Raw genomic sequence first — 14,523 nt, 5'->3', positions numbered from 1 at the left:
CACTAACTCAGCTATTCACTCACTCAGCCACTCACTCACTCAGCGACTCACTCACTCAGCCATTCACTCACTCAGCCACTCACTCACTCAGCCATTCACTCACTCAGCCACTCACTCACTCAGCGACTCACTCACTCAGCCACTCACTCACTCAGCGACTCACTCACTCAGTCATTCACTCACTCAGCCACTCACTCACTCAGCCATTCACTCACTCAGCGACTCACTCACTCAGTGACTCACTCACTCAGCCACTCACTCACTCAGCGACTCACTCACTCAGCTACTCACTCACTCAGCGACTCACTCACTCAGCCACTACCCTCGCTTACTCACCAACTCACTCAGCCACTCACTCGCTCTCTCTGCCACGGGCGGGTGGGTGGGTGGTTGGGCGAGTGAGTGGGTGGGTGGGTGAGTTGGTCAGTGGGTGAATGGGTGGGTGGGTGGTTGGGCGAGTGAGTGGGTGGGTGGGTGAGTTGGTCAGTGGGTGAATGGGTGGGTGGGTCGGTGGGTGGTTGGGCGAGTGAGTGAGTGGGTGGATGAGTTGGTCAGTGGGTGAATGGGTGGGTGGGTCGGTGGGTGGGTGGTTGGGCGAGTGAGTGGGTGGGTGGGTTGGTCAGTGGGTGAATGGGTGGGTGGGTCGGTGGGTGGGTGGTTGGGCGAGTGAGTGGGTGGGTGGGTGGGTGAGTTGGTCAGTGGGTGAATGGGTGGGTGGGTCGGTGGGTGGTTGGGCGAGTGAGTGAGTGGGTGGGTGGGTCACTGAGTCGTTCCGTGTGTCATCCACAGGCTGATCAACTGCCTGCAGCCAGGCTCTGTGAAGAAAGTGAACCATTCTAAAGTCAACTGGCACCAGGTTGGGTGGTCATGCGGGGTGGGAGGGGAGGGGAGGGGTGGGTGGGTGGGTGGGTTGGTGGGTCGGTGGGTGTGTGAGTGGGTGTGTGTGTGAGCGGGTAAGTGGGTGTATGGGTAGGTGAGTGGGTGTATGGGTGGGTGAGTGGGTGTATGGGTGTGTGAGTGGGTGTGTGGGTGTATGGGTGTGTGAGTGGGGGTGTGGGTGGGCGGGTACGTGGGTGTATGGGTGTGTGAGTGTATAGGTGTGTGAGTGGGTGTTTGGGTGTGTGAGTCGGTGTGTGGGTGAGCGGGTGAGTGGGTGTATGGGTGTGTGAGTGGGGGAGTGGGTGGGCGGGTGCGTGGGTGTATGGGTCTGTGAGTGGGGGTGTGGGTGAGCAAGTGAGTGGATGTATGGGTGTGTGAGTGTATGGGTGTGTGAGTGGGTGTGTGGGTGAGCGGGTGAGTGGGTGTATGGGTGTGTGAGTGGGTGTGTGGGTGTGTGGGTGTGTGGGTGAGTGGGTGTGTGAGTGGGGGTGTGGGTGGGCGGGTGCGTGGGTATATGAGTGTGTGAGTGGGGGTGTGGGTGGGCGGGTGAGTGGGTGTGTATGGGTGTGTGAGTGAGTGTATGGGTGTGTGAGTGGATGAGTGGGTGTATGGGTGTGTGAGTGGGTGTGTGGGTTAGCAGGTGAGTGGGTGTATGGGTGTGTGAGTGTATGGGTGGGTGAGCGGGTGAGTGGGTGTATGGGTGTGTGAAGGTATGGGTGTGTGAGTGGGTGAGCGGGTGAGTGGGTATATGGGTGTGTGAAGGTATGGGTGTGTGAGTGGGTGTGTGGGTGGGCGGGTGAGTGGGTGTATGGGTGTGTGAGTGGGTGTGAGTGGGTAAGTGGGTGTATGGGTGTGTGAGTGTGTGTGTGGGTGAGTGGGTGAGTGGGTGTATGGGTGTGTGAGTGGGTGTATGGGTGAGCGGGTGAGTGGGTATATAGGTGTGTGAGTGGGTGTGTGGGTGAGCGGGTGAGTAGGTGTATGGGTGTGTGAGTGGGTGAGCGGGTGAGTGGGTGTATGGGTGTGTGAGTGGGTGTATGGGTGAGCGGGTGAGTGGGTATATAGGTGTGTGAGTGGGTGTGTGTGTGAGCGGGTAAGTGGGTGTATGGGTAGGTGAGTGGGTGTATGGGTGGGTGAGTGGGTGTATGGGTGTGTGAGTGGGTGTGTGGGTGTATGGGTGTGTGAGTGGGGGTGTGGGTGGGCGGGTACGTGGGTGTATGGGTGTGTGAGTGTATGGGTGTGTGAGTGGGTGTTTGGGTGTGTGAGTCGGTGTGTGGGTGAGCGGGTGAGTGGGTGTATGGGTGTGTGAGTGGGGGAGTGGGTGGGCGGGTGCGTGGGTGTATGGGTCTGTGAGTGGGGGTGTGGGTGAGCAAGTGAGTGGATGTATGGGTGTGTGAGTGTATGGGTGTGTGAGTGGGTGAGTGGGTGTATGGGTGTGTGAGTGGGTGTGTGGGTGAGCGGGTGAGTGGGTGTATGGGTGTGTGAGTGGGTGTGTGGGTGTGTGGGTGTGTGGGTGAGTGGGTGTGTGAGTGGGGGTGTGGGTGGGCGGGTGCGTGGGTATATGAGTGTGTGAGTGGGGGTGTGGGTGGGCGGGTGAGTGGGTGTGTATGGGTGTGTGAGTGAGTGTATGGGTGTGTGAGTGGATGAGTGGGTGTATGGGTGTGTGAGTGGGTGTGTGGGTTAGCAGGTGAGTGGGTGTATGGGTGTGTGAGTGTATGGGTGGGTGAGCGGGTGAGTGGGTGTATGGGTGTGTGAAGGTATGGGTGTGTGAGTGGGTGAGCGGGTGAGTGGGTATATGGGTGTGTGAAGGTATGGGTGTGTGAGTGGGTGTGTGGGTGGGCGGGTGAGTGGGTGTATGGGTGTGTGAGTGGGTGTGAGTGGGTAAGTGGGTGTATGGGTGTGTGAGTGTGTGTGTGGGTGAGTGGGTGAGTGGGTGTATGGGTGTGTGAGTGGGTGTATGGGTGAGCGGGTGAGTGGGTATATAGGTGTGTGAGTGGGTGTGTGGGTGAGCGGGTGAGTAGGTGTATGGGTGTGTGAGTGGGTGAGCGGGTGAGTGGGTGTATGGGTGTGTGAGTGGGTGTGTGGGTAAGCGGGTGAGTGGGTGTATGAGTGTGTGAGTGGGTGTATGGGTGTGTGAGTGGGGGTGTGGGTGAGCAGGTGAGTGGGTGTATGGGTGTGTGAGTGTATGGGTGCGTGAGCTGGTGAGTGAGTATATGGGTGTGTGAAGGTATGGGTGTGTGAGTGGGTGTGTGGGTGAGCGGGTGAGTGGGTGTATGGGTGTGTGAGTGGGTGTGTGGGTGAGCAGGTGAGTGGGTGTATGAGTGTGTGAGTGGGGGCGTGGGTGAGCAGGTGAGTGGGTATATGGGTGTGTCTAGGTATGGGTGTGTGTGTGGGTGGGCGGGTGAGTGGGTGTATGGGTGTGTGAGTGGGTGTGTGTGTGAGCGGGTAAGTGGGTGTATGGGTGTGTGAGTGGGTGTGTGGGTGAGCGGGTGAGTGGGTGTATGGGTGTGTGAGTGGGTGTTTGGGTGTGTGAGTGTATGGGTGTATGGGTGTGTGAGTGGGTGTGTGGGTGAGCGGGTGAGTGGGTGTATGGGTGTGTGAGTGGGTGTATGGGTGTGTGGGTGAGCGGGTGAGTAGGTGTATGGGTGTGTGGGTGGGTGTATGGGTGTGGGGGTGAGCGGGTGAGTGGGTGTATGGGTGTGTGGGTGGGTGGGTGAGCAGTGAGTGAGTGGGTGTGTGTGTGTGTGGAGAGCGGTAGTGTAGCGGCTAGCGCTACGCTGCGCTACGAACCTTGTGACCCGGGTTCGATTCCCGCTCACGGCCGACACCAGGGGTGGAGCCAGGGGGGTGACAGGGTAGACAATTGTCACCCCCGAGAAAAAATAAAAAATCGAAACCGATGGCGTCTGGCTCAACAGCCTGACTCTCTAAATCATTCTTGAAATTAACATTTGTTGAAATGTCACCCCTTGGCTGAAAATCCTGGCTCCGCCCCTGGCCAACACCGCCGGTGACGATTATCTGAACCGGTTCTGGGTGAACTCAGCCACGAATGAGTAGCTGGTGTAGCCGTGGTGGTGTAGTGAACTTCGCCACTGGGGAGACAAAGGCGGCCGGGCGTGGTGCCGGCCACCCACCCCCTCGTGTGCCGTGCCGGCCTTCATAGGTGCTCGCTAACAGCACTTGCCCCTACAGTCTGGTACAGGCTACACGGGGATCTTTGTAGTTGTCTTGTTTGGTGGTGATGGTGGTGATAATGATGGTGACGACGATGATGATGATCTTGGTGGTGGTGATGGTTATGGTGATGGTGATATTGACGATATGAGGGTGATGGTCATGATGGTAACAATTTCAACAATGTTACCCACTCACCCACCCACATACCCATCCATCCACCCACACTCACCCACTCACCCACCCACCCTCTCACCCACCTACCCTCTCACCCACCCACCCACTCACCGACCCACCCACCCTCTCACTCACCCACCCTCTCACCCACCTACCCTCCCACCCACCCACTCGCCGACCCACCCACCCTCTCACCCACCCACTCACCTACCCTCTCACCCACTCACTCACCCACCCACCCTCTCACCGACCCACCCACCCACTCACCGACCCACCCTCTCACCCACTCACTCACCCACCCACCCTCTCACCCACTCACCCACCCTCTCACCCACCCACCCACTCACTCACCCTCTGACCCACCCTCCCTCTCACCCACCCACTCACCCACCCACTCACCCATCAACCCACTCACCCATCAACCCACCCACCCTCTCACTCACCCACACACACACCCTGTGTGTGTATTCTGGCCGTGGGGTGCGTCAGCTGGAGAACTTGAGCAGCTTCATCCGCGCCATCCAGGAGTACGGCATGAGGCCTCACGACATCTTCGAAGCCAACGACCTCTTTGAGAGTGGCAACATGACCCAGGTGCAGAGCACGCTGCTCGCACTCGCAAACACGGTGAGTGGGCGGGCGGGTGGGTGGGTGAGTGAGCGGGCGGGTGGGTGGGTGGGTGGGTGAGTGGGTGAGTGGGTGAGTGAGTGAGTGAGTGGGTGAGTGAGTGAGTGGGCGGATGGGCGGGTGGGTGGGTGGGTGGGTGGGGTGGGTGGGTGGGTGGGTGGGTGGGTGGGTGGGGTGAGTGAGTGGGTGAGTGAGTGAGTGGGTGAGTGAGTGAGTGGGCGGATGGGCGGGCAGGCGGGTGGGTGGGTGGGTGGGGTGAGTGAGTGAGTGGGCGGATGGGCGGGCAGGCGGGTGGGTGGGTGGGTGAGTGAGTGAGTGGGTGAGTGGGCGGGTGGGTGGGTGGGTGGGTGAGTGAGTGGGTGAGTGAGTGGGCGGGTGGGTGAGTGAGTGGGCGGGTGGGTGAGTGAGTGAGTGGGCGGATGGGCGGACGGGTGGGTGGGTGGTTGAGTGGATGAGTGGGTGGGTTGATGGGTGGGTGAGTGAGTGGGTGGGTGGGTAAGTGGGTCGGTGGGTGGGTGACTGGGTGGGTGGGTTGATGGGTGAAAGAGTGGGTGAGTTCATGGGTCAGTGGGTGAGTGGCTGGGTGGGTGAGTGAGTGAGTGGGTGGGTGGGATGGGTGAGTGGGTGGGATGGGTGAGTGAGTGGGTGATTGGGTGGGTGTGTGAGTTGGTGGGGTGGGTGGATGAGTGGCTGGGTGGGTAAATGAGTGGGTGGGTGAGTGAGTGAGTGGGTGGGTGAGTGAGTGGGTGAGTGGGTGGATGGGTGGGTGAGATGGGTGAGTGGGTGGGTGATTGGGTGGGTGTGTGAGTTGGTGGGGTGGGTGGATGAGTGGCTGGGTGGGTAAATGAGTGGGTGGGTGAGTGAGTGAGTGGGTGAGTGGGTGGATGGGTGGGTGAGATGGGTGAGTGGGTGGGTGATTGGGTGGGTGTGTGAGTTGGTGGGGTGGGTGGATGAGTGGCTGGGTGGGTAAGTGGGTGGGTGAGTGGGTGGGTGGGTGAGAGGGTCGTTGGGTGAGTTGATGGGATGAATGGGTGAGAGTGAGTGAGTGAGGCAGGTTAAGACTGAGGTAGTGGTCACTCACTGCTGTGTCTATGTGTGCATCTGTGTATGTGTGTCTGTGTGTGTCTGTGTGTGTGCATCTGTGTGCGTCTGTGTGTGCGTGTCTTTGCTTTGTGTGTCTGTGTGTGTGTGTGTCTCTGTGTGTCTGTGTGTGTGTCTCAGTGTGTCTTTGTGTGTCTGTGTGTGCGTGTCTTTGCTTTGTGTGTCTGTCTGTGTGTGTGTCTGTGTGTGTGCGTCTGTGTGTGCGTGTCTTTGCTTTGTGTGTCTGTCTGTGTATGTGTCTGTGTGTGTCTGTGTGTGTCTCTGTGTGTGTGTGTCTGTGAGTGCGTCTGTGTGTGTGTGTGTGTGTCTGTGTGTGCGTCTGTGTGTGTGTGTCTGTGTGTGTGTGTGTGTGTGTCTGTGTGTCTTTGTCTGCGTGAGGCAGGCTAAGACTAAGGGAGTAGACACTCACTGCTGTGTAGGAGTCCGTTATGCTGATCGCCAGGAGCGAGAGTTCAACCCGGAGATGCTGAAGGCCGGACAGAGCGTCATAGGCCTCCAGGTACACGGGGAGAGGCACGGGGAGAGATGGGGAGAGACACGGGGAGAGACACGGGGAGACACGGGAAGAGACACGGGGAGAGATGGGGAGAGACACGGGGAGAGATGGGGAGAGACACGGGGAGAGATGGGGAGAGACACGGGGAGACACGGGGAGAGATGGGGAGAGACACGGGGAGACACGGGGAGAGACACGGGGAGAGATGGGGAGAGACACGGGGAGAGATGGGGAGAGACACGGGGAGAGATGGGGAGAGACACGGGGAGAGATGGGGAGAGACACGGGGAGAGACACGGGGAGAGACACGGGGAGAGATGGGGAGAGACACGGGGAGAGACACGGGGAGACACGGGGAGAGACACGGGGAGAGATGGGGAGAGACACGGGGAGAGATGGGGAGAGACACGGGGAGAGATGGGGAGAGACACGGGGAGAGATGGGGAGAGACACGGGGAGAGACACGGGGAGACACGGGAAGAGACACGGGGAGAGATGGGGAGAGACACGGGGAGACACGGGGAGAGACACGGGGAGAGATGGGGAGAGACACGGGGAGACACGGGGAGAGACACGGGGAGAGATGGGGAGAGATGGGGAGAGACACGGGGAGACACGGGGAGAGACACGGGGAGACACGGGGAGAGACACGGGGAGAGACACGGGGAGAGATGGGGAGAGACACGGGGAGAGACACGGGGAGAGACACGGGGAGAGATGGGGAGAGACACGGGGAGAGATGGGGAGAGACACGGGGAGACACGGGGAGAGACACGGGGAGAGATGGGGAGAGACACGGGGAGACACGGGGAGAGACACGGGGAGAGATGGGGAGAGACACGGGGAGACACGGGGAGAGACACGGAGAGACACGGGGAGAGATGGGGAGGGACATGGGGAGAGACACGGGGAGAGACACGGAGATGATATTGATGTTGATGCTGATGTGGATGACGATGATGTGAACCACACACCCACCCACTCACCCACCCACTCACGCACCCACTCACCCACCCACCTACTCACCCACCCACCTACTCACCCACCCCCCCACTCACCCACCCATCCCCCCACTCACCCACCCACTCACCCACCCACCCCCCCACTCACCCACCCACTCACGCACCCACTCACGCACCCACTCACCCACCCCCCCACTCACCCCCCCACTCACCCACCCATCCCCCCACTCACCCACCCACCCACTCACCCACCCACTCACCCACCCACCCCCCCACTCACCCACCCACTCACGCACCCACTCACGCACCCACTCACCCACCCCCCCACTCACCCCCCCATTCACCCACCCATCCCCCCACTCACCCACCCTCCCACTCACCCACCCACTCACCCACTCACCCACCCACTCACCCACCCACTCACGCACCCACTCACGCACCTACTCACCCACCCACCTATTCACCCACCCCCCCACTCACCCACCCATCCCCCCACTCACCCACCCACTCACCCACCCACCCCCCCACTCACCCACCCACTCACGCACCCACTCACGCACCCACTCACCCACCCCCCCACTCACCCCCCCACTCACCCACCCATCCCCCCACCCACCCACTCACCCACTCACGCACCCACTCACCCACCCCCCCACTCACCCCCCCACTCACCCACCCATCCCCCCACTCACCCACTCACCCACTCACCCACCCACTCACGCACCCACTCACGCACCCACTCACCCACCCACTCACCCACCCACTCACCCACCCACCCACTCACCCACTCACGCACTCACTCACTCACTCACCCACTCACTCACCCACTCACGCACTCACTCAGCCACTCACTCACCCACCCACCCACTCACTCACCCACCCATTCACCCACCCACCCACCTCCCCACTCACCCATCCCCCCACTCACCCACTCACCCACCCACTCACGCACCCACTCACCCACCCACTTACTCACCCACCCACCCACTCACCCACCCACTAACCCACCCACCAACTCACCTTCCCACCCTTTCCCCCACCCACCCCACCCCCCCCCCCCCACACACAGATGGGCACCAACAAGTGTGCAAGCCAGGCTGGGATGACGGCCTACGGGACGCGTCGCCACCTCTACGACCCGCGGGGACCTTCGCAGGAGGATCGGTGGAGGCCCGACCAGGACAACTCCATCTCCCTGCAGATGGGGACCAACAAGCTGGCCAGCCAGGTACCCCCAGCCGCTAGAACCAGCCACGTACCCAGACAGGTACCCAGCCAGGTACCCAGCCAGGTACCCAGCCAGGTACCCAGCCAGGTAACCCCAGCCGCTAGAACCAGCCACGTACCCAGCCACGTACCCAGCCAGGTACCCGGTCACTAGCACCAGCCAGGTTCCCAGCCAGGTACCCCCAGCCGCTAGAACCAGCCACGTACCCAGCCAGGGACCCAGCCAGGTACCCAGCCAGTCGTAGCAGCTAGGTAAGCTCCACCAACTCTCTGTCCCCGTGTGTCACCCACCCACCGTGTGCCACCCACCGTGTGCCACCCACCGTGTGCCACCCACCGTGTGCCACCCACCGTGTGCCACCCACCGTGTGCCACCCACCGTGTGTACGGTGCCCGCCTGGGGTGGAGCCCTCCTTCGACTCACTCCACCATCTCGCTCCTCATTCACCTACTCCTACACCACTGCCTCTTCCTCCATCAGCTCCACCGTCTTCTAGTCATCCACCACCACCACCTCCATCTCTCTTCTCATCCACCTCCTCCTCCATCAACTTCACCATCTCTCCACCACCACCAGCTCCATCACCACCTCCTCCACCAACTCTCTCCACCTCCTCCATCAACTCCACCATCTCGCTCCTCATTCACCTACTCCTACACCACTGCCTCTTCCTCCATCAGCTCCACCGTCTTCTAGTCATCCACCACCACAACCACCACCTCCATCTCTCTTCTCATCCACCTCCTCCTCAATCAACTCCACCATCTGTCCACCACTACCACCACCAGCTCCATCACCACCTCCTCCAACAACTCTCTCCACCTCCTCCATCAACTCCACCATCTCGCTCCTCATTCACCTACTCCTACACCACTGCCTCTTCCTCCATCAGCTCCACCATCTTCTAGTCATCTACCACCACCTCCATCTCTCTTCTCATCCACCTCCTCAATCAACTCCACCATCTCTCCACCACCACTAGCTCCATCACCACCTCTTCCACCAACTCTCTCCACCTCCTCCATCAGCTCCACCATCTCGCTCCTCATTCACCTACTCCTACACCACTGCCTCTTCCTCCATCAGCTCCACCGTCTTCTAGTCATCCACCACCACCACCTCCATCTCTCTTCTCATCCACCTCCTCCTCAATCAACTCCACCATCTCTCCACCACCACCACCATCTCTCCACCTCCTCCACCAACTCTCTGCACCTCCTCCATCAACTCCACCATCTCTCCACCACCACCAGCTCCATCACCATCTCCACCAACTCTCTCCACCTCCTCCATCAACTCCACCATCTCTCCACCTCCTCCATCAACTCCACCATCTCTCCACCACCATCTATATCACCACCACCTCCTCCACCAACTCTATCCACCTCCTCCATCAACTCTACCATCTATCCACCACTTCCATCACTACCTCCTCCACCAACTCTCTCGACCTCCTCCATCAACTCCACCATCTCTCCACCACCACCTCCATCACCACCACCACCATCTCTCTCCACCTCCTCCATCAAGTCCACCATCTCTCCACCACCACCACCTCCATCACCACCTCCACCAATTCTCTCCACCTCCTCAATCAACTCCACCATCTCTCCACCACCACCTCCTCCACCAACTCTCTCCACCTCCTCCATCCACCATCTCTCCACCAACTCCATCACCACCTCCTCCACCAACTCTCTCCACCTCCTCCATCAACTCCACCATCTCTCCACCACCACCACCACCACCAACTGTATCCACCTCCTCCATCAACTCCACCATCTCTCCACCTCCTCCATCAACTCCACCACCTCCTCCATCCACCATCTCCATCACCACCACCTCCTCCACCAACTCTCTCCACCTCCTCCATCAACTCCACCATCTCACCACCACCAACTGTCTCCACCTCCATCAACTCCACCATCTCTCCACCTCCTCCATCAACTCCACCACCTCCTCCATCCACCATCTCTCCACCACCACCACCAACTCTCTCTCCCCGTGTGCCACCCACTGCCGGCTGCCACGACTTGCCCTGGCACCCGCCACCACGGGGTGGAGCGCTCCTACGACTCGTCCACCATCTTGCTCCTCATCCTCCTACTCCACCTCCTCCAGCTCCTATTCCTCCATCAGCTCCACCGTCTTCTAGTCATCCTCCACCACCACCATCTTTATCTGCATCCACCTCCTCAATCAACTCCACCATTCAAACCATTTCCACTCCGTCCCTCCATCAACTCCAACATCTCTCTCCACCTCCTTAATCAACTCCACCATCTCAACCATCTCCGCTCCGTCCCTCCATCAACTCCAACATTTCTCCACCTCCTCAATCAACTCCAGCATCTCAACCATCTCCACTACGTTGCTCCATCAACTCCACCATCTCTCTCCACCTCCTCAATCAACTCCACCATCTCAACCATCTCCACACCGTCGCTCCATCAACTCCAACATCTCTCTACACCTCAATCCACTCCACCATCTCAACCATCTCCACTACGTCCCTCCATCAACTCCACCATCTCTCTCCACCTCCTGAATCAACTCCATCATCTCAACCATCTCCAGTCCGTCGCTCCATCAACTCCACCATCTCTCTCCACCTCCTCAATCAACTCCACCATCTCAACCATCTCCACTACGTCCCTCCAACAACTCCAACATCTCTCTCCACCTCCTCAATCAGCTCCACCATCTCAACCATCTCCACTCCGTCCCTCCATCAACTCCACCATCTCTCTCCACCTCCTCAATCAACTCCATCATCTCTCCACCTCCTCCATCAACTCCACCATCTCTCCACCACCACCTCCATCACCACCACCACCATCTCTCTCTACCTCCTCCATCAAGTCCACCATTTCTCCACCACCACCAGCTCCATCACCACCTCCACCAACTCTCTCCACCTCCTCCATCAACTCCACCATCTCTCCACCTCCTCCATCAACTCCACCATCTCTCCACCACCATCTATATCACCACCACCTCCTCCACCAACTCTATCCACCTCCTCCATCAACTCTACCATCTATCCACCACTTCCATCACTACCTCCTCCACCAACTCTCTCGACCTCCTCCATCAACTCCACCATCTCTCCACCACCACCTCCATCACCACCACCACCATCTCTCTCCACCTCCTCCATCAAGTCCACCATCTCTCCACCACCACCACCTCCATCACCACCTCCACCAATTCTCTCCACCTCCTCAATCAACTCCACCATCTCTCCACCACCACCTCCTCCACCAACTCTCTCCACCTCCTCCATCCACCATCTCTCCACCAACTCCATCACCACCTCCTCCACCAACTCTCTCCACCTCCTCCATCAACTCCACCATCTCTCCACCACCACCACCACCAACTGTATCCACCTCCTCCATCAACTCCACCATCTCTCCACCTCCTCCATCAACTCCACCACCTCCTCCATCCACCATCACCACCACCTCCTCCACCAACTCTCTCCACCTCCTCCATCAACTCCACCATCTCACCACCACCAACTGTCTCCACCTCCATCAACTCCACCATCTCTCCACCTCCTCCATCAACTCCACCACCTCCTCCATCCACCATCTCTCCACCACCACCACCAACTCTCTCTCCCCGTGTGCCACCCACTGCCGGCTGCCACGACTTGCCCTGGCACCCGCCACCACGGGGTGGAGCGCTCCTACGACTCGTCCACCATCTTGCTCCTCATCCTCCTACTCCACCTCCTCCAGCTCCTATTCCTCCATCAGCTCCACCGTCTTCTAGTCATCCTCCACCACCACCATCTTTATCTGCATCCACCTCCTCCACCTCCTCAATCAACTCCACAATTCAAACCATTTCCACTCCGTCCCTCCATCAACTCCAACATCTCTCTCCACCTCCTTAATCAACTCCACCATCTCAACCATCTCCGCTCCGTCCCTCCATCAACTCCAACATTTCTCCACCTCCTCAATCAACTCCACCATCTCAACCATCTCCACTACGTTGCTCCATCAACTCCACCATCTCTCTCCACCTCCTCAATCAACTCCACCATCTCAACCATCTCCACACCGTCGCTGAATCAACTCCACCATCTCTCTCCACCTCCTCAATCAACTCCATCATCTCAACAATCTCCACTCCGTCGCTCCATCAACTCCACCATCTCTCTCCACCTCCTCAATCAACTCCATAATCTCAACCATCTCCACTCCGTCCCTCCATCAACTCCAACATCTCTCTCCACCTCCTCAATCAACTCCATAATCTCAACCATCTCCACTCCGTCCCTCCATCAACTCCACCATCTCTCTCCACCTCCTCAATCAACTCCACCATCTCAACCATCTCCACTACGTCGCTCCATCAACTCCACCATCTCTCTCCACCTCCTCAATCAGCTCCATCATCTCAACCATCTCCGCTCCGTCGCTCCATCAACTCCAACATCTCTCTCCACCTCAATCAACTCCGCCATCTCAACCATCTCCACTCCGTCGCTCCATCAACTCCACCATCTCTCTCCACCTCCTCAATCAACTCCATAATCTCAACCATCTCCACTCCATCGCTCCATCAACTCCAACATCTCTCTACACCTAAATCCACTCCACCATCTCAACCATCTCCACTACGTCCCTCCATCAACTCCACCATCTCTCTCCACCTCCTCAATCAGCTCCATCATCTCAAGCATCTCCACTCCATCGCTCCATCAACTCCACCATCTCTCTCCACCTCCTTAATTAACTCCACCATCTCAACCATCTCCACTCCGTCGCTCCATCAACTCCACCATCTCTCTCCACCTCCTCAATCAACTCCATCATCTCAACCATCTCCACTCCGTCCCTCCATCAACTCCACCATCTCTCTCCACCTCCTCAATCAACTCCATCATCTCAACAATCTCCACTCCGTTGCTCCATCAACTCCACCATCTCTCCACCACTTCCATCACTACCTCCTCCACCAACTCTCTCCACCTCCTCCATCAACTCCACCATCTCTCCACCACCACCACCAACAACTGTCTCCACCTCCATCAACTCCACCATCTCTCCACATCCTCCATCAACTCCACCACCTCCTCCATCCACCATCTCTCCACCACCACCACTAACTCTCTCTCCCCGTGTGCCACCCACTGCCGGCCGCCACGACTTGCCCTGGCACCCGCCACCACGGGGTGGAGCGCTCCTACGACTCGTCCACCATCTTGCTCTTCATCCTCCTACTCCACCTCCTCCAGCTCCTATTCCTCCATCAGCTCCACCGTCTTCTAGTCATCCTCCACCACCATCTTTATCTGCATCCACCTCCTCCACCTCCTCAATCAACTCCACCATTCAAACCATTTCCACTCCGTCCCTCCATCAACTCCAACATCTCTCTCCACCTCCTCAATCAACTCCAGCATCTCAACCATCTCCACTACGTCGCTCCATCAACTCCACCATCTCTCTCCACCTCCTCAATCAGCTCCATCATCTCAACCATCTCCGCTCCGTCGCTCCATCAACTCCAACATCTCTCTCCACCTCAATCAACTCCGCCATCTCAACCATCTCCACTCCGTCGCTCCATCAACTCCACCATCTCTCTCCACCTCCTCAATCAACTCCACCATCTCAACCATCTCCACACCGTCGCTCCATCAACTCCAACATCTCTCTACACCTCAATCCACTCCACCATCTCAACCATCTCCACTACGTCCCTCCATCAACTCCACCATCTCTCTCCACCTCCTGAATCAACTCCATCATCTCAACCATCTCCAGTCCGTCGCTCCATCAACTCCACCATCTCTCTCCACCTCCTCAATCAACTCCACCATCTCAACCATCTCCACTACGTCCCTCCATCAACTCCAA

At 58.6% G+C, this 14,523-nt stretch overlaps 1 protein-coding gene across 1 annotated transcript in view; it reads left to right on the top strand.

Annotated features, from left to right (window-relative positions):
• LOC142905262 (calponin-1-like) overlaps positions 1 to 14,523 on the top strand; it is a 46,749-nt gene that overhangs the window by 17,644 nt on the left and 14,582 nt on the right. Inside the window, exons 4-7 of the mRNA XM_076058821.1 lie at positions 790 to 856; positions 4,720 to 4,857; positions 6,341 to 6,457; positions 8,486 to 8,644. Coding sequence (XP_075914936.1) covers positions 790 to 856; positions 4,720 to 4,857; positions 6,341 to 6,457; positions 8,486 to 8,644 — 481 coding nt within the window. The remainder of the gene's footprint in view (positions 1 to 789; positions 857 to 4,719; positions 4,858 to 6,340; positions 6,458 to 8,485; positions 8,645 to 14,523) is intronic.

The sequence above is a fragment of the Petromyzon marinus genome, assembly GCF_048934315.1.
Source record: "Petromyzon marinus isolate PM22_M1 ecotype Great Lakes invasive population chromosome 78 unlocalized genomic scaffold, UKy_Petmar_22M1.pri1.0 chr78_unloc.2, whole genome shotgun sequence".
Taxonomy (NCBI): Eukaryota; Metazoa; Chordata; class Hyperoartia; order Petromyzontiformes; family Petromyzontidae; genus Petromyzon; species Petromyzon marinus.
This window is presented reverse-complemented; position numbering and strand designations above follow the sequence as displayed.